Here is a 22910-nt window from a genome sequence, read left to right as displayed (position 1 = left end):
TATATATATATATATATATATATATATATATATAAAAAAACACAAACACACACACACACACTAACTCGTATAGTCAACACACACTAACTAGTATAGTCATTTAGAACAGTTAAACACTTATTTTTAAAGGCAAACTGCAACCTACTCGAGTTTTACAGTGACTAAGGTTACTTAAAAACTGCTCTAAAATAGGCGAAGCAAGGACAGGAGAGGATTTATTAAAGTCTGCGAAGTTAAGCTGAATCAAGGAACATGCTTGTGTCAAAACATTAGCAGAAAAATTATTTTGCATTTATTCTGCATCTATTACTGCATCTCAGGAACAAGTTTGCAATCCTTGTAAAGGCCATGCACTAATGACATTCAGACCAACTTCTGAAATACATTACAAAGGAGAACAAACCAATGCATGCTTGCTTACTTATGACAATGATAACATTTCTGTACAAAGAATGCTTCATACCTTTGTAATATAATAGACACACTGCTGAAATGTGTACATTATCACTTCTTCTAAGATATTCATGGCCTCTTCATTGGCTGTGATTGTTGATGAAATCAATGATTCCTTTGACCCTTAGGAGAACAAAGCACATTAAGCACATGCTGTTAGCACCCACTCACAAAAACATTTTGAAAGATGGATATCAAAAACACTTTCTGTGAAACAACAGACACAGCAGAGAGAAGGAAAGTTTTGTATAACATGAAAAAACATGGCTTCAACACAAATCTAAAATACAAATACAGGAAGGAAAGGAGGATACCTCATTGTTTAGTCTGTTGCATCCACAGCTGCATGTTTTCTGTCTATCCTATAAAATGCAATTTCTAGTTTAATTTTATTTTTCACTTCTCTTTCTTAGGAGAGTAGAGCCACCATGTAACACAGAGTAAAGAAATAGTTAACCAGCCATTTTTATGTTGAAAAACTCTTAGGTTTGTACTTGGAGATAGTCAGCATTTATTCAAACTGGTAGACCATTTTTACAAAACCAACAGAGGAAGATAGTGTTGACTATTTAAAATAAATACAGACCAAATTTCTAATATGAACCTTACTACTTCAACACTTGCCGACCTCTCAACTGTCTCTTGCATTCAGGGACATTCCAGATTCTGGCTCAAACGTTTGTACTCTACCCCCCTTGAAATTGGCATTTGTTTGAGAAAAGCTGGTTGATTTCCCTTTAATATTAGTAATCATTATATTTCATGCTTCTGTTGCCCAGAAAATGCATGTTCATTCATACTTTTTATTCTGTCAGTTTATTTGCAACCCAACAGCATAGGGGAAAGCTTCCCTGGGGAAGCTGGTTTGATTAAAATTATGCAATAAGGATTTGCATCCAATAGGGATTGAACCCGTCCTTTCCTAATTCCACTGCCAGCATTTCTCCCCAAGGTCATACAGACTGCATAGGCTCACAGATGAATACTAGGTTAACTGCCCTGAAGGGCCATATTAAGCCTAGCCAATAACCTGAGGTTAGAATCAAACCCCGTACCTTGTATCTGTCAAATGAAAACTTTAATCATTATGCCAAACTCACCCACTGAATTAAAGGCTTCATCTGCAGACTATTACATATCTAACCAATAACCAGAGATCAGGCTCAGACCTTGTACTTTGATTTGCGAGGTAAAAACCTTAACTATTATCCTGACTCAAATGCTTTTGCATTTTCAAAATACCAATGTAAAACAACAATACCTAAAGAATATGCATGTATGTGCATGTGTGTGGGTGTATACCGGATGTTGTGAGGTGTCTACCTATTGGTCAAATTGAAGTAGATAGCTGGAGAACTGAAGCAGTTACACACTGGTCCTGAAGTACTCAAGTCTAGTAATTCAGTGGCATGTAGAGATGAAAACTGATGTATGGCCACTCAGATGGTAGTGTTTATTGGTATATCTACTCAATGGTATTATAATAACATCACAAGTTAACATCTTTTCACATTGATGAGTGGATGGGAAATAGAAAATTCACCCCGGGGATAACTCCAGTGACTCTACTCGAAAGAGGCACTGGGAACTAAGGTCGGGTGGCACGATGCCAGGATAATCCTATGGCTAGTCTTGTAAAATCTTGTAAAGGCCCCAGGACCATTAGCCTAGTACACACCTATGAACCTTTGAAACTCCTAAGCCTGTAATTGGCAATGCCTATGCTTAACAATCTCTAAAGCACTCACCAAAAGCAAACACAAACATCACACATATCGCTACACCCACTAGAGCCCCTCATAACTCCCAAATAATTTCCACTACCCATTCCTTAAATACCTCTATGTTTAACAGATGGGTAGGGAAGCACCGGTGTCTCATTTTTTTATTTCATTACCCTGCAATTTTATTTTAGTTATTACTGGCATGTGGTTTGAAATGGATATTGGATGCGTATTAAAACTTTCAATTAAATCCACATGTTCCTGTAAAGCATAATATCTGGCTAGCCTAGCCCAGTTTTTCTACCTTGGGAAATAATATGTACATTTTCTGCAAGCTCCTACTACTGAATTCACATCTTCCATACCAAATATTTCAAACATTTCTTCAAAAATCTACCTTTTTTCTTATTTTTTTCCCTTCTAGGTCCCCCCAGATATAGCCTTACTGTTGCAAATCAAATTCCAGCTCTCACCTATAAGTAACATTCCCTAATGAAAGCTGAATTTTCTTAAGCATCACTACAGCAGTTTTAGGTGCAATATAAATACATGTCAGCATAATCCTCCTCCCCTGCCATTAGCCTCTTACTTTTTCAAACCCACCATTATTATCTTTTTCCCTTCTTTTTCATTATTGCAGCTCTTCTAACAATTGATATAAGTACTCCCCTTTTTCTTTGTCCCAGATAGTCTGCTGAATAACCACTCTGAAATCATTTTATTATTGAATTCATAAGCTCAGTTATTTCCAAATGTGGATCCTGTAGCATAAGTATTTGCACTCTGCTACACTACTTTTTTCTTTTTTGTATAATACCTGTGAGACCATTCACATTCAAATATAATACAGAAAGTGTTGCTATTATGATAAAAAGTTATTATTCCTACCTTTTGTGTATAACAACTTTTTAAATGTCTAATTTCAGCTTTTGTGTTACATGCATACACTAATGTTTAGCAGTTGATTTTTTATGCAGTTGTCACATTCAATTGAAACTATGTCACATCTGACAATACTTTTTGTTTTAATGAAAACCCTCAAAAAACTCTCCATAACCTATTAACTTGGTACAAGTACATAAAACTATGTACATCTTCAAATAAGGAAGTTTAACCATCATAATAGGAACTGTCCCAGACTGACAGCTACACTCATAGGCTTTAATTAACCTATAATGGTTATCCATGCCCAGACCCATGATACAGCCTGTGCTTTTACTTACACCAAGTGCTTTATTGTTTTTTGTCTTACCTTTAGTCTTCTCCCAGATGTAGAAAAGACTGGAATGCTTTCAGAAAACATTAAATTTTAGTCATTGAAAGGAAAAGAGTATTCTGTTTTATTGCCCTTATCAGCATTGTCTCCATAGAAACATGAGAACCAGATTCACCAGATTCACAGCTGCCTTCTACCACAAGCTTCTCATGTTGCACTGCGAACATTTATTTGCTAAAGGAAAACATTTCATTAGATTCAATGTCCCTTTATTTACTTGCTTCCACTTAAAAAACTGTTGTTAGATCAAGCCAAGGGCCTGAATCTACCTGTTCCCATTTGCAAAAGTAAGAAAAGCATATCAGTTTTACTTTTATCATGTTCTACTGCCCAGGTTTTCTTCTGTTTTTACATTGCAGTGCCTATGTTTCTTAAAACTGAACAAGAAGAAAGAAAGAAAGAAAGAAGAAATATAAAAGGCCACCTGTTTACTTTAGTATCTCTGTTACACACAAAAATAACTGAAAAAGCTTTACTATATAACATGCGCTTTGTCATATAAAATCAAAAATAGTGTTAAGAACAAAAATTGTTTTACTTACAATAACATTCTTACTTCCTCTTTCCCTCTCCTTAATGTTTTGCCAAACATTAATGACATGAAGTAGGGCATATGCTTTGGAGTCCCCTACAAGTTTAACAAAGTCAAATAAATTCAATATTTCCAGTTTTTCTTGTTCTGCCAATATTCAGAAATGTGATTCATGCTTAGTAATCCCACATTTATTCATTAATCTCTGAGCTGCTGTTTTTTTTTCTTGTTGATCTCCATCTCCCAGTTCTAGTCTCTGTTTTTTTTTTTTTGTCTCTCAAGCATTTTTCTTTGGAACATTGGAAAAGGTTTCACTGACATAATCTCACTCTATGAGCTTTACTATCAGAACAATACGAAGCAAAACCCCCTTCTGTTTAATAGACCCTTCTTGTTGGACAAACTTTCTTCTTTTGCATGTTCTGCATCAGAAAATTACTTGGACCCTCCAGGAAAAAAAATATTACAGCAGTCTGGATCTCAAACCAGCATTTCGACATTCCCTGACTGCCGGAATAAATTTACTCCTCTTCTGCCTGCTGTACAGTGAGTAATCATTTTCCACAAACACTCTAATGTCTCCAACTTTTAGTCCTTTGCCCTTCTGTCATAGTTTTATCAGAATCAACTCTTTCTGCTGGTAGGATTGTATGTTTACTATTAGAGGTCTTGGCTACTTTCTCATGGTCAGGTTCAGAGCATACACATGATGTGCCTTTCAATTAACAACTCCTGCTGCGGACTACCAGTCCAATTACTTATTTGTGTTTTCATAAAATTAATACAGCCTGTTTCTTCCAGTTTTTCTGGTACAACAGAAAATCTCATGTTTTCCCTATGTGCTCTGTCCTCTAATTCTAACATTTTTTAACTTGAAACATTTCTTCTTGAGCAGTCTCATACTCAGCTAGCCTCCTCTTCATACCTCTCATTTTTTCAGTTTTATCAGCTCATCTAAATATATATTTAAAGCTTCTTCAATTTTTTTCTTGCCTCGTCATTTCAGTTGATACACTCCTTCAGTGTTAGTTTATTTTAATCAGTCTGAGCACACTTGACTTAGTTTTCCCCTAGATTACTGGAAGTCATGCCTTGCACCAAAGCTAGAGCTTGAACTGCTTTTTACTGAACAGCTGCAGGATTCTTTCCAGTCAGTGTTTTCTCCACCTTTTGTGGTTGATTTTCTTTCAGGTTCTCTAAATTTCTATTTGATGGTATCCAGGGAGTGCACTTACTAGCCAATAACAGAAATGTACCCAAAAAGACAAATTCATTGTCTCTCTTTTCTGAGTTCTTTTTTCACACTGGGAAAGTTGAAATTAAGCTGTTACCCATGTGCAGCCATATTGGAAGTGCAAGAAGTACAGATGAAATCCTGTCTGGGTACTATAGAGAATTAGTATCTAATTTTACATTTATTGTTTGAGCTTTGAACAATTTCAGAAAAGTAAAAGCTCCAGTCAAGGTACAAAGGCTTGATGAGAAACAAAATTTAATTAAATGAAAAAATATGTTCTGAACCAGTATTATTAAGTCATGATTTTACTAAGCAGTTTATCCTATGTACAGATACATCAAGAGAAGATTTGGATGAAGGGATATCCCAAGCTATTCAAGGTGAGGAACACACTGCATGCTAAATTAACAGAAATGTAAGTAATGATGAAAACAAGACATTCTGCCACAAAGAGAAAGAGAGAGGGAGAGAGAGATAGAGAGATTGAGAAAGTTTATCAGTAAAGTATGGTTTCTGTTCCTTAAAATACTGCTTATTACATAGGCATTTCAACCTGGCAAGTCGTCATGCCCCATTACAATGGCTGAGTAAACAGATGGCAATACAAAGTTATGACACTGGACTTTCCTTTGACCCATCTTAAGACTCTGTACTCAAGTGTAAGGTAGATACACAAGTCAGATACTGTATCTGATTTGCTGTGATATGTCAACCTTGCTTCTATAACCGAGACTTGGATGGATGAGAACTTTGGTCCATCTGCAACAATACCAACAGGAGTCCTAGTTATGTGTTATTTAGGTGAGACACGATCAGGGGATTGCAGTCTGTAATAATAAACTGAGACTCACTAAGGTGGACACCAGAGAGACCAATGTCTTTGACCATCTTCTGGTTGAGTTACAAACTGTACGTTTCTTCTGGAGGGTGGTGCTAATTCTGCTGATACCCTAATAGAAGAGTAACACATCTTTTTCACATACTTTAGACTTCTTGACCCCAGGTTGCATTTGCCCAGTCTCTACAAATAGGTATATGCTATGATAATTCAAAACTTATTTTCTCCATTCTAATTTTCCTCTTAAGCGATCTACTGATGTTAATAAAAATTCCCTTGTTTGTTACTGTTGCAAGTTTCTTGTAAACCTTATATTTCTTTTGCCTTTTCTTAGTTTATGAAGTTCCAAATTCCACCAGGAAGGAAATCTATTTATATGTGAACTATGTTTATACATAACCATGGATTCAAGGCTATTAAAAAGTAAATCATCCAAAGTACTGCATCCAAAATTCACTTTATCATTCAATAAACAGGTTCCAATCTGTCAAGTGTATCAATTCTGTTAAAGCCCTATAATTGATTCTTTCATAATGAGTTTTTTTATGAAGTCTTAGTGCAGGAGTCTGTGTTTTTCATTGACATCTCAAAGACTTGTGATCTGAAACTCCAAGAGGTGCCCCAATTATTTGTCAATAATATCAGGGTTGTCAGTCAGCACCAGATCAAGAATGTTAGTCCCTCTTAAAAAAAAAAAAAGTTAGTCCTTCTGCTACATTCGGTGACAAATTGGGTCAGCCCTCCTTGTAATATGACATTGACAAATTCCCTTTCATAAGTAGTTTTTGTAAAAATATTTGCCAAAGAAATACCAGGGTAACTGAAGTCACCCATTAGTATATGTTTTTCATTGGTATGCTCTGGTTTGAACAGATGAGGCAATCCTAGTGTTTATCTCATCTATACTAGGACTATGGTAATAAAAAACAATTCTAAAGGATTTATGTGATATTCATTCTGTCTCATTAACTGAATTCACATTTGAAGATGAAATATCATTATGAATCTATAATGCTACTTCCCTGCTCCTGAGGTTCTTTCTGATGCATTCATATTTTGTGTAATTTGGAATCTGTTTCACTGCCATGATGCAAGATTCCATAATTGCTATGTGTAGTTATGTTCAGTAACTACACTGACTAATTCATCAACCTTGCTGCCCAGATTTTGCACACTGCAATTAAAATATTTCAAATTTGTGTCAGATCTTCCATATGCTGGGTTGTTTGAGGTTAATGTGTTGGATTGTGTAAAAACTTTTTAGATGTTCCTTAAGTTTCTCTGATAAAAAAAACATCTAAGATGAAGTTTGTCTTTGGAAAACCTGCAATTATCATATCTACAGTCTTCCCAACAGTGGATAGGTTTGATACTGTATGTTTTACAAAGTTGTTGTAACCAACTACTGAAAATGTGGGCTTTGGTAAATAAGTAGCCATTCCAGTGTGGATATGGTATTTCATTTAGTATAAGATTAATAGAAGTTTCTTCAAGCATTTCAACTATTTTCAGAATGACGTTCTTCATATGGTCAAGTGGTGTTGACCTCAGGTCATTTGTTCCTACGTAGATTAAGATCAGATTGGAATGTATCTTTTCATGAAGCAGTTTTGGTATCATATACTTTAAATCTAATAGTTTTAAACCAGCTGGAGCACTTACAGTAATATGGTTCTTGTTTAGGCCATAACCTCAAAATGACATTGTAACCAGACCAAAAAACTGTAAACACAATGGAATATAATCCAACACAGCAGCCAAGGTCAGTTGAAAATTAAAAAAAAAGATTTAAAAGACAATAAATGAGTGCTTTCATCTCATAAGAGAGACTTCATCAGAATAAGCTTTGTCAGGAAACTTATTTTACTAAAAAAGGAGTTAAAATGGCAGTTGACGCTAAGAGCCACCTTCCCCCTGGACTTAATGATTCTGTTTCCCTTATGACTGTGTTAAAGGAGAGAGGTGCCTTAGTATAAGATTCACATGATGCTACTTATGACTGAATTGCGGGACATGAATGTATATATATATATATATATATATATATATATATATATATATATATATATATATATATATATACATTTTTATTACATTTTTCTTAAACTGATACAGCTTTTATGAGGTACAAGTTCAAAGAGAATGTTTTTTACCATCAAGGAACTTGGATAATAATTTTTGCGATGCTTTAGTTATTTAAGGGTTAAATAGGCGTTGATCAATTAATGACATTTGTTAATTATTACAGGAAGAGTATTTAAACTGAATTAATTGTGGAATGTTTTTTTTCTGATGAAGTCTCTGTTATGACACGAAAGGACTCATTTATTGTCTAGTAAATGTTTTTATTAAATTTTCAACTGACCTCAGCTGCTGTGTTGGATATATTCAATTGTGTTTACAGTTTCTTGTTTAGGCCATTTACGTTTCTATTTGCAGGCTCTGGGAACAGATAAGTGAATGTAGCTGAAGATATATTTGTATTTCTAAAGCTTTCTCTCCTTAGTGGATGTCTTTTGCATGCTTTGTTTTGTAAAAAAATAATTGCATCAGCAGCAGCAGTATTCCTAATATTACTACATATTTTCCAAACCTTTGTGCCCATTGTGGCATCATGAGTGCAAGAAATGCAAGTTGGTTCAGGATAAGAATCACTTATGGCTTGTGTAGACAGTGCATCACCACCTGTTACATCATTATGTGATTTGGCAATGCTCACACTCGTCAGCCTGACTAGGGTTTCTTTACCTAAAGTTGTGATATTATCAGCCTGGTCAGTTATCTTAATGTTGTCTGAGCTGGAAGGCGTTTATATCACGTTATCGAAAGATGAAAATAGCGAACGCTATTTTATCAGCCCCAAAACATCTAAACATGAAAATATCGAACATTCAGAACAGCAAATTTTTTCCCATGGAAAAAATTCGCTGCTCCGAAACACATCCACAACACAAGCACATCAAATAAACAGCAACCACACATATGCACTTAAATTCCTACATCTAACGCTACACTAAACTAAACATACACTACAATTACCTTAAACCAAACCCTAACCCTAAGGTCCGTCACTATCGCACACTCACGAACCCGCGCCATAACCCTAACTCACTTAAACCGCCCCTAACCCTAAAGTATGTCACTATCGCACACACTCCTAACCTGTGCCCTAACCTTAACTCACGTAACTGGCCCCTAACCCTAACGTACAAACAATCGCACACTTACCTGAACCCGTAACTTTCCACCACAGCGCTAAGAATAGCGAAGCCACAGAAACGGCCAACCAAATTCTTTCTCGAGTAAAGAATTTGCTGTTCTGCAGCTTCGCTATTCTTAGCGTTCACTGAATAGTGTTCGATATCAGAACATTGGAAGTTTTAATACTTCGATGTTCTGATATAGACCCGAGCTGGAAGAGTCCGGCATTTTCATATGATCGGGACTGGATAAAACTGTGGGTTTTAGTACTATTACTTCTGGGTACAAGTTTTCACAAAAAGACTGTTGACAACTTGCAATAACCTGTTGTGATAGAAGCCTGGAACTGCAAATTTTATATGTATTGGAATTTGCGCTTAAAACAGACTCCAAACTGTCTATATTTGGATATTTGTTTTCCTTAATGTTTATCATGTTTGATTGGAGTGAAGTTACATCATTAGTAGCTATATTATATTGTGTTTATTCTTGCTGGGATAAATTCCTTCCTAAATGTTTCTTTTTTTTAGAAACTTTTGAGTGGGTTATAATGTGTGTTATGCTGTTTAGCCTGTTTTTAGAACTACAACACTTACTTGATAGTATGGGATATTGGTCTGTAAAGTGAGTTTGCAGCACCCCCGATTGTCAGTATACTACAAAATAAATTCAGTATAATTCCTTACTGTTGAGAAATGATTACAAGAACATTAAGGTCGATCACTTACTTTGTTACCCTTCAGAGTATTAGAGTTCCTTTAATTTTATACAGTTATTGCAGAGAATAGTGTTAGGTGATAATCTACTTAGTGTAGGCCCCACAGCAACAATTTTCAATGAGATATTTGTTTTTAAGTAGGTCTTCTATCATGTAAGCATTAAGTGAATCCATTATGGTTTACTATATTAGAAGTCAAATGATGTTAATACTAGATTGCTAATTGGGGTATATTTTAGTTAAGTGTAAAATATAAAGAGCAACACAGAAGTAAATACTAAAAAATATCAAAGCCCAGAAGATAACAGTAAAGATATACAGTATCTAGTGTAAGCCAGTAAGAATAAATTGTCGAAACTTCCTATTTTAAAGGGAAGTACTAAAGAGTTTTTTCAGAGTTGAGTGGCAGTTACATCATACTAGGTGGTCTTGCCAACTTTATAAGCAGTTCTGTCCCTTGCTGATGATACTGTTCTACAGCTCTAACTCACATCCACTCATAAGCAGATGCTTTTTAAAGAAAATGCAGGCTTCAGATTAATTATTCTGACTGCCAATCTACAAACCACTACACCATCAGGAATATGAAACTAAACAAAATGGTGAGCTCCCAAAGCCTTTAAAATGGCAAGAGTGAGTGATCACAAATTAAAAGGCAAACTTACTGAGCCAGCAATAGGTGCAGAAAAACAAAAACTGATACAGATTGTGTGAACAAAATATATGTTTTTAATGTTTTTATTGTAATGTATTTTTTTAAATGCAACTAAATAAACTTGAAATTCAAGGGTTGTACAGGTCCAAATTTGTTAGGTGGCAATAGCCAAAGGTATTGTTTATTTTTATATCAATAAACCAAGTGAACTGCACTTTTGTTCCCTTTTTCATTATTTGTGTAAACAAAAATAAACGTGTTTTTATAAATCTGCCTGCAATGTCTTTTTGGACTTGCACTATGTGTAAGTATGTATATGTTGCCTATCAGGGTTATACTGCTGATGAGATTCAACAACACTAACATCAGCATGGTGGAAGACTGATGTAATTTTAAGCATGCACATTTACTGGAGGGTTTTCTCTTGAGGATTACAGTACAGGTATTCACTATAGCTGTCTATTTCTGAATTATATTAGCAATGCATGCAAGTTGTGTAGATCATGAGAATGTTTAATGAACATTAGATGCCTTCTTGCAGATGCTTCTACAGCCTTTCTGCTAGACATTATATACTTAGCATGCAAAGTTATAAGCACATTTTTAGTCTACAGTAATTAAAATGCTTGCATGGTAATTTTACTTTTTTACTTTATCTGTACTAGCACCTATATAGAAAACTTTGCTAGTTTATCTCCTACAGTAGCTGTTGTTGTTAATGGTTTTCCCATATATGAATATATGCAATGCTGTCACTGCTGTTTTGTGTGTGTGTGTAAATGGGTCTACTTCAGTAGTCCGAAAGTTGACTTACCCGACTTTCAGTTAGCTGAGACGAAAAGACCGACAACCACAGAACACAGACATCTCAGAACACCGACTTCCCACTCTAGGCAAGTAACCGCTTGGCCATCCTGGAAAAAATAATAAAACAAAGGAAAGTAAACCCACCCATGTAGGGGGCTGTGCCCCCCAACTAAATATAGCAACACTGAGATTGCACTACCACGGGGGTATGGGGCAAGGTTCAACAGGGTGGCCAAGTGGTTACTTAACTGGAGTGGGAAGTCGGTGTTCCTGGATGTCGGTATTCTGTGGTTTTTGGTCTTTTTGTCTTGGCTAACTAACAGTCAGGTAAGTGAACTTTTGGTCTACTAAGCAGACTCATGTAAATAAACACACACACACACACACACACACACACACACACACACACACACACACACACACACACACACACACACACACGGGTCTAATTTCTAAGACTGTTTTTTCAGAATGTTGACTTTCACAAGATTTAGATCAGATATGGTCAGTGTTCTGAAACGTGTAAGCTTGGAGATGGTATATGCAATTAGCAGGGAGTGTGGGGGCTGCAGGGCGCTTGCCCCATTTTGGTTTTCTTTCCTTTTTGACATTTCAGAATGTTGACCATATGGTCTCAAGCTTGTGCAAGTCGACATTTTGAAATGTTGATCTTATATTTGTGTGTGTGTATGTGTGTATAGTTTTGCTTTCCACTGTACCCTTATTACCAGCCCCCAATATCATCACATTTATACACAAGCATTCTTGACTTCTGGGACACTTCACAACCTAGAAAATCATTCCTGTCTCATTTCCACCCACAGAACGTTGTCTAAATCACAATTACTCTCTTCCTGCTATCCTCCACAATTCACTCCCCCATACCTAAAACCAGAAAGTATCTGTCAGCCCATTATCAGAAGATCTCCCCACACTACCTGTCAGTCACTCCTACTCACTCAATATACACAGCAGGTCTCTGTTAATATCTCTTTCAGCTTGTCTTTCTTCAGTATATTTTTATTGCTTCTGCCATACCTTATCTATATTGGCTTTCTCATTCCACTGTACGCACATGGTTTTCTCATATCAAACTACTTCTCTCAACTAACCCACTATTTATATTCTATTGCTTCTTGTAATTTGCTTCTGATTTCTACCCCCAAACTATACTTAGGTTCATAGGTTCATAGGTAGGTACTAGGTATCGGCCCAAGGGCCTAAGTAAGCCTAGCCAACAAGATTCCCTGGCTTATGCCACCCAAGAAAGTTAATTTCCTGTGCCCCTGTCGAGCAGAGCCACAGAAGTGATCCCTGGGGTGTAGTTCCTATTTCCCATCCACTCATCAAGATTTTTCTTGAAAAGTGCAAATGAGGAGCTTTGTTTGATATAGATAGGTAGTTTGTTCCAGAGTATAGGAAGTCTCTGGGACAGGAATCTATCCCTCCAGCATGTCCTGTTTATTGTGGTGACAAGGTTTAGGTTCCTAGAGCGTGTAGCTCGGAGGGATTGGGATTTCTTTAGGTGTAGCATGTCCAACAGCTCTGGGTTTAACATAGCTTTATATGTTAGGCAGAAATCTCCTCAGAGTAGGCGATATGCTACAGAGTAAAGCTGGAGTTTTTTGAGACGGTCAGTGTAGGGCATCTGTTTGAGGCCAGTAATCCTCTTTGTGAGGTACTTCTGTGGCCTTTCCAGCTGCTGCAGATGTCATGTGAGGTACATTCCAAAAGGGGTGTTGTACTCTATAATGGGTCTAATGAGTGCCGAGTAGGGCGGAACAATGACCTCTTTTTCCTGGATGAGAACCCTTTTGTGATGAGGTGTGCCACATAGAAGGATTTTCTGACTACTGTGGCGATGTGATTATCAAAGGGGAGACTACTGTCCACCTGGGACCCAAGGTCTCTTATCACACATTCGGCATTAAGTAGACTGCCGTTTATGAGGTAGTTCATGGGTACAGAGTTTTTACCAAAGGGGATGACAATGCACTTTTTGACAGTGAACTTGAGGCCATGCCTCTGACACCAGGCATCTGTCTCAGTGAGGCCCTTCTGTAGGATGTCCACATCATTTGGGGACTTGACTATGCCTCCTAATTTGTTAGCCAGATGCCTTTGGTGTTAGCCTGTACTTCAGAGAAGTAGATACCAAACAGGAGAGGTCCCAGGACTGAACCCTGTGGTACTCCACTTGTCACTGGTTTGAAGTTAGATTTGGAATCTGCAACTTTTACAGTGCAGGTTCTGTCAGTGAGCCAGTTGGCAACCCATCTTGTGACGTAGGGATTTATACCTAGTTTAGTGAGTTTAGCTATAATTCCAGAATGGGGGATGGTGTTGAAAGCCTTGGTGAGGTCAAGATAGGCTCTGTAAACCACCTTACCCTCGTCTACGGCTTTGGTGACTGCCTCAAAGAAGTTGATCAGGGCCAGAAGGCATGATCTGCCTTTCACAAACCCAAACTGGGTGGGGTCCAGAGTTTGGAGGTTACCAATGTCCTTGTTTATGAGTTCCATGATGATACATTCCATGGCCTTGCAGACCAGGCTCGTCAGTGTAATAGGGCGGTAGTTCCCAGGATCAGTGGTGGCTCCCCCTTTGTGGAGTGGGATAACTGTTGCTTTGTGCCATTCGGTGGGCACAAAGCCTGACGTGAGACTATGATTGAACATAGTGCTTAGGTGGGGAGCCAGTTTGTTCTGAAGTTCGTGTAAAATGTAGCCTGGGATGTTGTCCAGTCCCATGGATGCTGTGTTTTTGTTTTTGGAGAGTGCAGCTTTTACCTGCATAGATGTGATTACAGGGACTCTACATTCTTCCGGTATAGATATGGGCCCTTTAGGGGGTAAGAGGGGGGTAAAGTTAGCAATGAACCTATCTGCCAGGATGTTGGCAATATCAGTTGGTGCTATAATTTTCGTGCCGTTGTGCTGTAACTCAGTGCAGATCTGGGTGTTGCCATTGAGATTCTTGACATAGCTATAGAATGCTTTGTGGTTGCCCTTAGAATCAGTAATGATTTTGTATTCATAGCTAGCTTTGTAGAATCTTATAAGGGATCTCAGCTTCTTACTGAGGCTGACCAGGGAGCTCCTCCACTCATGGGATTTTACTCTCTCTTGCAACAGTTTCTTCCTTGTGTTGTAGAGTTTGTTTATGGCAGGGGACCACCAGATTGGCTTCCTTTTTTTGGAGGATAGCATCTTGGTTCTGTTTGGGATATCATGATCCATGCACTTGTGTAAGTGCTTATAGAGTGCATTTGTGTAGGATTCAGCAATGCATGGGTGTCTTAAAGTTCACCACTTCTGTCTTAAGAAGCATGAAGTTGGCTTTGGAGAAATCTTTTACCATGGTTTCCTTAATGGTGGGTGGGGGTGGGATGCAGATATCTAGGGTGATTAGCTTATGGTCGGATTTGACCAACGAGGAGTTGATTTCAGGTGTGGAACACCGGTCACTCATGTTGATAATGGCTAAGTCTAGGATATTGTTACCCCTGGTGGGGGTGTGAATAAGTTGATCTAGGGCACTGGAATTTATGAATTCCAGAAAGCATTGAGCGAAGGAGTTGGTACATGAGTAGTTTTCCCAGTTAATGGTGGGGTAGTTGAAATCACCCATTATTAGGGTGTTTGGTTGAACCCTGATATTTTCCAGTATATCAGGAAAAGAGGAGTGGGAATCCTGGGGCATGGTGGGGGATCTGTAGCAAGCTACAATTTGGATTGCAGTTTTGCTCAGAGTTAGTTGCACTTGAATAACCTCGGATGCATTATGCTGCGCAACTAGCCTGGAGGTGTGGATATCCTTAATGAATATGGACACACCTCTGCCTTTGGTGTTCTGGTCCAGGTTAGATGGCCGAAAAGTGTGGTATGAGTTATAGCCTGGTAATGCAGGGGTGCTCTTTAGAGCCTTGAACCAGGTCTCAGTCACTGCACAGATATTGATGTTCTTCATTTTGAGGAGTGCCTCGAGTGAGTCCATTTTGAGATTTAGACTTCTAGCATTGAGTAGCATTACCCTCAGTTTTTGCTTGCCTGTTCCTGTTACAGTGGTGAATTTGTAATTTGAACCTTGATAAAAAAGACACTATAGGAGCAGCAAGAGCCTTAGCCAGGATGTGGAATCCCAGGGGCAACAGGTGCAGGCCATCTCTAGAATGACACCAGAAGCTTAGCAAATTGTGGAAGTCAATCATTTTGTCCTTGTACTGTGGTATCATTCTGGGTGATGGCAGGATGCTACTCAGGGCTAGGGTCATACCTGCTTGGGCTACAAGATCGGAGAGCTCTTCCATGTTTTTTTCATGTAGTCCAGGGAGGTATGTCTCAGGTCGTTCACACCAACATGGACAATGACAGAGTCATATTTGTACTTCTTCTGGAATGACCTGAGTGCGTAGGTTATGTGGCGGATCCTGGCACCCGACAGGCAGCTGACAGTAACCTTCTCCTTGTTTAGCCTGGTGAGTGAGACATCAGTGTGCCTGACTACAGAGTCACCTATGACTAGTGTGTTGGTTTGCCTTATGGGGTGTGGTTTATTGGCACACTGAGTCTGTAGGCTATGTGTCATTTGGGTTGTGTTAGGGGGTAGAGGTTCCTTGCGTTTCTGCTTTGGAGGTCTCTGTTGCTCGAGCAGATTATTATTGAGAGTCTCTGAATGTTTTTGTGTTTCTATGTGTTTTTTGGTGGTGTACGTTTAGTGGGACTATGTGATGAGTATGGTGTGGTGCATGTGTTTACCTTCTCCTCTTGACTGTCAAGTTCAGTCTTGGTTGGAGAGAGCTTTACCTCCAGTTTGGCTAGATAAGTGCATTTCTCACAGGTTGTTGTGTTAGGTGGTAGGAGGAGAGGGTTGTCTGTGTACGAGGCAATTGCTGCATTGCCTTAGGATGCCCAGATATATCAGATAGACAGGAGAGAACACTGGGAGCTGACCCTTGGACATGCCTGAATAACAAAACTACTTTCCTCTAGACAAGTGAGGAAAGTGAGTATAATAGCTGTTTTTTCTCTAAGCAAGTGTGGAAAGTAAGTACAAAAACTGTTTTCCTCTAGTTAAAGAGGAAGGTTGAGTGCTGTATTCATTTGCAGCTTATTTAGTGCTAACAACACATTCTGAACAAGTGCTGAGCACGAATAACAAAATTCAAGTGCTAAAACTAAGAATCTGTACCTGGATCTTGTGGTAGATAGGCTACCTAGTGCTTACCACTCCCACTGATAAGCTAGAATGCTTCCCTCCAACACAGAAAGGCTTGTGGGAGGGGCCTCAGAAGCTTACAAACAGTCCTGGATACAGCACATCTGCATCTAGACTATAATAGTTACCGGAAAGGTGGGAAACAAGTGCAAATGTGGGCTTTTAAACCAGAAAGTTGAAAGAGATAGAAAAACTGCCCAAACGGCCAATAAACTACAATTTATGGGCCAGAAACCACTCTTGTGGTAGATAGGCTACCTAGTGCTTTCCACTCCCACTGATAAGCTAGAAGGCTTCCCTCTAACACAGAAAGGATTGGGGGGCTCAGAAGCTTACAAGCAGCCCTGGATACAGCAAATCTGTATCTGGACTAGACTAGTTACAGGAAAGGTGGGAAATGAGTGCAAATGCAGGCTTTTAAATCAGAAGGTTGAAAGAGATGGAAAAACTGCCAAACGGCCAATAAACTACAATTTCTGGACCAGAAACCACTCTTGTGGTAAATAGGCTACCTCGTGCTTACACCTCCCACTGATAAGCTAGAAGGCTTCCCTCCAAAACAGAAAGGCTTGGGGGGGCTTAAAAGCTTACAAACAATCTTGGCTACAGCAAATCTGTATCTGGACTAGACTAGTTACTGGAAAGTTGGAAAACAAGTGCAAACACAGGCTTTTAAACCAGAAAGTTGAAAGAGATGGAAAACTGCCCAAACGGCCAATAAACTACAATTTCTGGACCAGAAACCACTCTTGTGGTAAATAGGCTACCTCGTGCTTACCACTCCCACTGATAAGCTAGAAGGCTTCCCTCCATCACAGAAAGGCTTTGGGGGCTCAGAAGCTTACAAACAATCCTGGATACAGCAAGTCTGTATCTGGACTTGACTAGTAATCTTTTTTTCTGACTTGTTTTTTAACACCTTTATTAAGTTGTCACTGGCATACAGTCACAGAAAAGAAGCTAATTTAACATTTTTCCATTTACATACATTATGCCTTTGTAGCTATAATCAGTTCAACATTACATAAATTGTTCAGTTCCTTCCTTCCTTTAAGCATCATTCCTCATCCTCCTGAACATTATTATGGAGGCATTACTGTTCCCACAATTTCCATTTGTTTCCTATGTAATTTGTTCCTTCCCTTTTCTAAAGATCCCCCTTCTGGTTCTTTATCTCTTTTATAATACTGAATACTTCAAATACTGTTGATTTAGATTTTAATTTCCATTTTCTTGTAATTGTTGTTTTAGTAACCAATAGAGTTAAATTTGATGCGGTCTTTCCATGTCAAGGCAGTTCAAATCCTGCATCCCAGCTCAAAAGAATCATTTCCTAATTACAGCTATTTGTTTACCCAATATCTTAGACACAATACTCTGTAGGGAATTTTTAAAATCCGCCAGCTCATTACACTTCCAAAACATGTGTTCTCAGTTATCTCTTTCTTCCCCATCACGCTTCTAACATTTGCTATCTACCTGAGGAACAAATCTTTGAAGTCTGCTTGGGGTAAAAATTATGTATACAAACAGGTCCAAGCAAAGATCAAAAACCTTCTGGACTTTGTTGAATAATTGGGAGCCATACATATGTTCTCCCACTGTTCACTTGTAAATTGATTTTTCATTCTCTCTTTCCATTCTTTTATAATCTTCTCTGATTGCTACTTTAGGGATATCATAAATATTTTATAGTTTGCATTAACCATTCCTTTTTTAACAGCAGCTTTTACTCTATATTGAAATAAAATCTCTACCAGAGCAGGTATTTCATTTAAGACTCCCCATATCCCTTTCTCTCTGCCTTTGTTCTGCAATACTTTAACCGTTGTCAGCTCCTCTAAGTAATTCGGATTACTTCTTAGCCATTTCTCATTTTCTTTTATTCTACCCTAGTTTTAAACACTACTTTAATTTTATCTCACTCATTACCTTTTATTATATGATTAGATATATTGTCGCAATGTTCCACTAACTTGAATCAGTTCTGAGGACATTTAATTTATTTTTTCCTCTGAATTACTGGAAGCCATCTCTTGTACCACAGCTGGAGCTTGAACTGCTTTTTGCTGAACAGCTGCAGGATTCTCACCAGCCACTGTGTTCTCTTCACCTTTTCTGTTTGATTTTCTTTCAGATTCTCTTCTTTGCTGGCATCCAGGCAGTGTACTTACTAGCCAGTAACTGAACTGTACTCAACTTGGCACCATCACTGGCTGCTATTTCTCAGTTACTTTTGTTTCACACTGGGAGAGCTGTGATTAAGCTATTTATTGATCAGTGTGCAGCCATCTTAGAAGTCTCTCTCTCTCTTCTGTCTTTCTTTACATTTCAAAAGCATTAGATACTGTTTCTCACTCATAATTATTGTGCACATTAACTGAACGTGGTCCCTCTACCCATACTCGGGCCTGATTCAAAGATCATCTCCCTGACTGTACATAACACATTAAATGACAGTCATCTTTCTTCTCCTTTTTAGACATTACCATTGGGGTTTTTCAGGGTTCACCTCTAGGCCCTTTTCAACAATTTCCTGACCAAACTCTGCACATCCGCCAGTCAATGCACTTTTATTCATTATACAGATAACTCTAATTTGTTCTGCTTCAGATATGGTGACTTTGCAGACTATTACATATGAATCCTACTTCTCTGCTGAAGCATAAATTAATCAGTCTTATATACTCCAGAGTAATTTGGCATACATATCCAAAATATGATTAAAAAAAACAAAATGAATCTAGGTCTCCTTTACAAAGTATCCCCCTGCCTGTCCTAATACTGTCTGAAATGTAAATAATGGATTAGTATTATACACTCTGTTTGAATTAGAGTTGTGCATATAACTGCCAGAGCTGTCCCGGCTATGAATAATTGAATTTTATGCTATCTCCTCTTACACTAAAATTGTAAATATTCTTACTGTGTTTTTCACTGTCTAATATTACTGCAGTGGAACTTTCCTTCCTGGGCCTCTGTGGACCAAATACTTTCAAGGTGACCAAATGCTAATAAACACATTTCAAGTGCTGGATTATATGGATGTATGTCTATATATTGGAAAACCAACATGTCAAATGGCAAGTGGTTGAACACAACTGGCCAATCATCAGCCAATTGAAAAACAGAAAAACAAAACTTTTTTTGCTGGAGGCAGAAAGCTACCCTGTCACACCCCACACCCCCTAATAATTATACATACCAACTCCAATGTTAAAATACAGTGGGGAAGGGTAAAAATCCCTGATCCCCATTACAGTCTTGCACAAAAAAAAAAAAGCTGTGACATGGGATCATCTGATTTTTGATTGAATGTACCAGTTTTTTTTTCTTTGGCAATTGCAACAGTTGACCAAGTCAGCTACATATATATATATATATATATATATATATATATATATATATATATATACAAAGGTAAACAAGTTACACAAACCATTCAGTAAAAAAAAAAAAAAAAAAAAAAAAAACAAGCTAGGGTTTCACTGTGTGATACCTTAAACCTCTTGTAATAGAAGCCCATGGGATACATGCAAATGACCCCTTAAGGACATCAAGTGCTTCAGCTACATGGCTTCTGAATGTCCATGACTTTTTTTAGTTTTAAAGTATTTATGGTTACATTCAGGCCAATAAAGCCAAACCCCACTAGGTGTGGAGATGCATGTTTTGGCTTTTTTGCTGACCTCGTTAACACAGCATAAGTGGACAGTTTGGCTATATTTAGTTGGGATATTTTGCAGGCACCTTAATGACTATGGACATCAGCTGGGTTTAAAGACTCTGTGTTTCTGAAGTACAGCTAAACCCTCTATTTATGCTGTGCTGATGAGGTGAATAAAAAAGCTGAAACATGCATATCCACAGCTAGTGGGGTTTGGCTTTATTGGCCTGAATGTAACCATAAAGACTTAAAAAGTAAAAAGTCATGAACATTCAGAGTCCATGATGTAGCTGAAACACGATGTCCTTAAGGGGTCACTTGCATATATCCCATGGGCCTCTATTACAGCAGGTTTAAAGTATCACAGAGTGAAAACTCTAGCTTGGCTGGATTTTTCTAGCAGAGTAAGGAAAATCCTACTAGAACAGCTGAACTTTATTTGGGGTTAATCAGAGTCTCTTTAATTGATGGCAGGTGTGTACCCAAGAAGACTGAATGCTGTAATTAAATCAAAACGTGCTTCAACAAAGTATTAGTTTAAGGGTGTGCACACACAATTAAGTATTAGTTTAAGGGTGTGCACACTTATGCAACCAGTGTATTGTACATTTTTTATTTTTTATATTTTTCCTCTAACAGATTTGTTTGTTTTTCATTTGAATTGTACAGGTTATTGGTTATTAAAGGTGGGAAAAGTTTTGAAATTATTTATTGTGGCATTATCTTTGGGAAAAGTTTTGAAATTATTTATTGTGGCCTTATCTTTTTATATCACACAAACCTGTCGTTTTAACAGGGGTGTATAAACTTTTTATATCCACTGTATATGGCATGTAAATAAGTGTCAGCATGCTAATGACAGCCATCTCATATGCAGATGGTAAAGTCAAACATAACTGGTTAATTCACAGATGTATGAATTTAGTGCAAAGTACCATGGTGCTCATTTATTATGCATTCCAGTGTTTTCCTGTGTTTAGAGTCATGACTAGTGTTATGATACTAGATGTAGCTACAGTATTAGCAGAACATTATATGTTAGTGACTCCTTTGGAGCCAGTGACCACAATGTTTTGCATCGTCACCCTCAGCCTCAAGGATGCATGTGTCATCGACTAACATACTATTACCTCCAAGACCATGACACAGTCAGCTGCTACCATACAGACCGAGAAACCATATGTGACTGAGTAAACATATACCAGCCCACACATGGATCAAGGAAGATTTGTGGACTACCTATCACTGTGGATTAAAAAGTTTGACTAGCATTAACCATCCTTGATACGGGACTTTCTGGCTTCTGACCGAAGACATAATAGGGGAATCACAGGTACCAGCTTTGCAAATCCTACAACAGTTCCTTGATGAGATGCTGGAAGATGTGGAGGAATATATATTGTTTCCATGGACAGTAGAGGACAGAACTACCACTATGTGGGCATTTTGCAGCACAGGCCATTTCCCCTGATGTCCTGGGGACCACTGATTGCACTCACAGTGCCATAAAGGCACCATCTCCTTCTCAAGGGGTGTGGTATATCAACACAGACCAGCTTCCATTCTATCAATTATCAGGTGTTGCACAATGGACAGGGTATTATATGCAAAGAGCCTCTGCACCATCCAGGCAGTTCCCATAATTCCCACATCTGGCACACGTGACCTTTACCAGTATGTCATGCTGGGTGACATTCTACAGGGTCATCTGGTTGGTAGGTGCATACACTGACATTTGCAGAGTCCTGGATATGTTGTACCATGGATGTAGACATAATGCCACTCATAACAGTGTCCACTGCTGCATGTTGAAGATGCATGATATGCCCTTGAACCATGACTGATGATTCCCATCAGGAAACCCCCAGAACATGCAGGAGATGGCATAGAACACTGTGCTGTCACAGACACAGAATGTTGTTAATGTGTGTTTGGACTCTTAAAGGCTCACTTCTACTACTTGGGTACACCCGGTTGCACACTGCAGTATACACCAGAGACATGTAGTAAGTTATTCATATGATAGTATGCAAGCAGATACAACATGGAAACATCACTGTACTGCCTGGCAAATTTGTGGCAGCAGCAGAGTCATATGAGGTGTCATCAGTGGAATTGGCTGCAGTGATACACCATGCAAATCAGAGATGGGTGCAATACAGTCTCACACTGGCAAAGAGTAGGCATCAAATCCACAACTCTAAGCTACGAGAACAACACTGAATAAAACTGATACATGCAATAAGACACCCAGGCTATGTATTAAAATGCATTGAGTGGCCATGTGTGAACAAATATTGCTTAAAGCACAGAGGTCAGAGGAATGGACAGGGCACAGCCATCATCATTTGCACAGGCTGGGTGGGGCACTGTGTCAAGTTACAGAAAATTATCATAGACACGAGGCTTAAGAGAGGTGGATGTGGCAGCCTTAAAGGTGGCAGCAGGTGGGAGGATTCAGGGTCACATCTTCCAGTATTGGGTTGGAGCTTCCATGCTGTGATCATTGGCTAGCTGTACCATAAGATCTTGGAGTGATAAGGCTGGGTGCAGTGAGGAGATAGTGTAGCAATTCAGGAGGAGGA

At 38.4% G+C, this 22910-nt stretch overlaps 1 protein-coding gene across 2 annotated transcripts in view; it reads right to left on the bottom strand.

Annotated features, from left to right (window-relative positions):
* The window catches only part of RADIL (Rap associating with DIL domain), a 1364147-nt gene that overhangs the window by 458516 nt on the left and 882721 nt on the right, over positions 1 to 22910 (bottom strand). For both annotated transcript variants that reach the window (XM_044089491.1, XM_044089492.1), the window contains exon 7: positions 464 to 576. In XM_044089491.1, coding sequence (XP_043945426.1) covers positions 464 to 576 — 113 coding nt within the window. The remainder of the gene's footprint in view (positions 1 to 463; positions 577 to 22910) is intronic.

This window comes from Protopterus annectens, chromosome 12.part0 (genome assembly GCF_019279795.1).
Source record: "Protopterus annectens isolate FY-2018-M chromosome 12.part0, PAN1.0, whole genome shotgun sequence".
Taxonomy (NCBI): domain Eukaryota; kingdom Metazoa; phylum Chordata; order Ceratodontiformes; family Protopteridae; genus Protopterus; species Protopterus annectens.
Note: the sequence above shows the minus strand (reverse complement) of the source record. Positions and strands in the feature narration are given on the sequence as shown.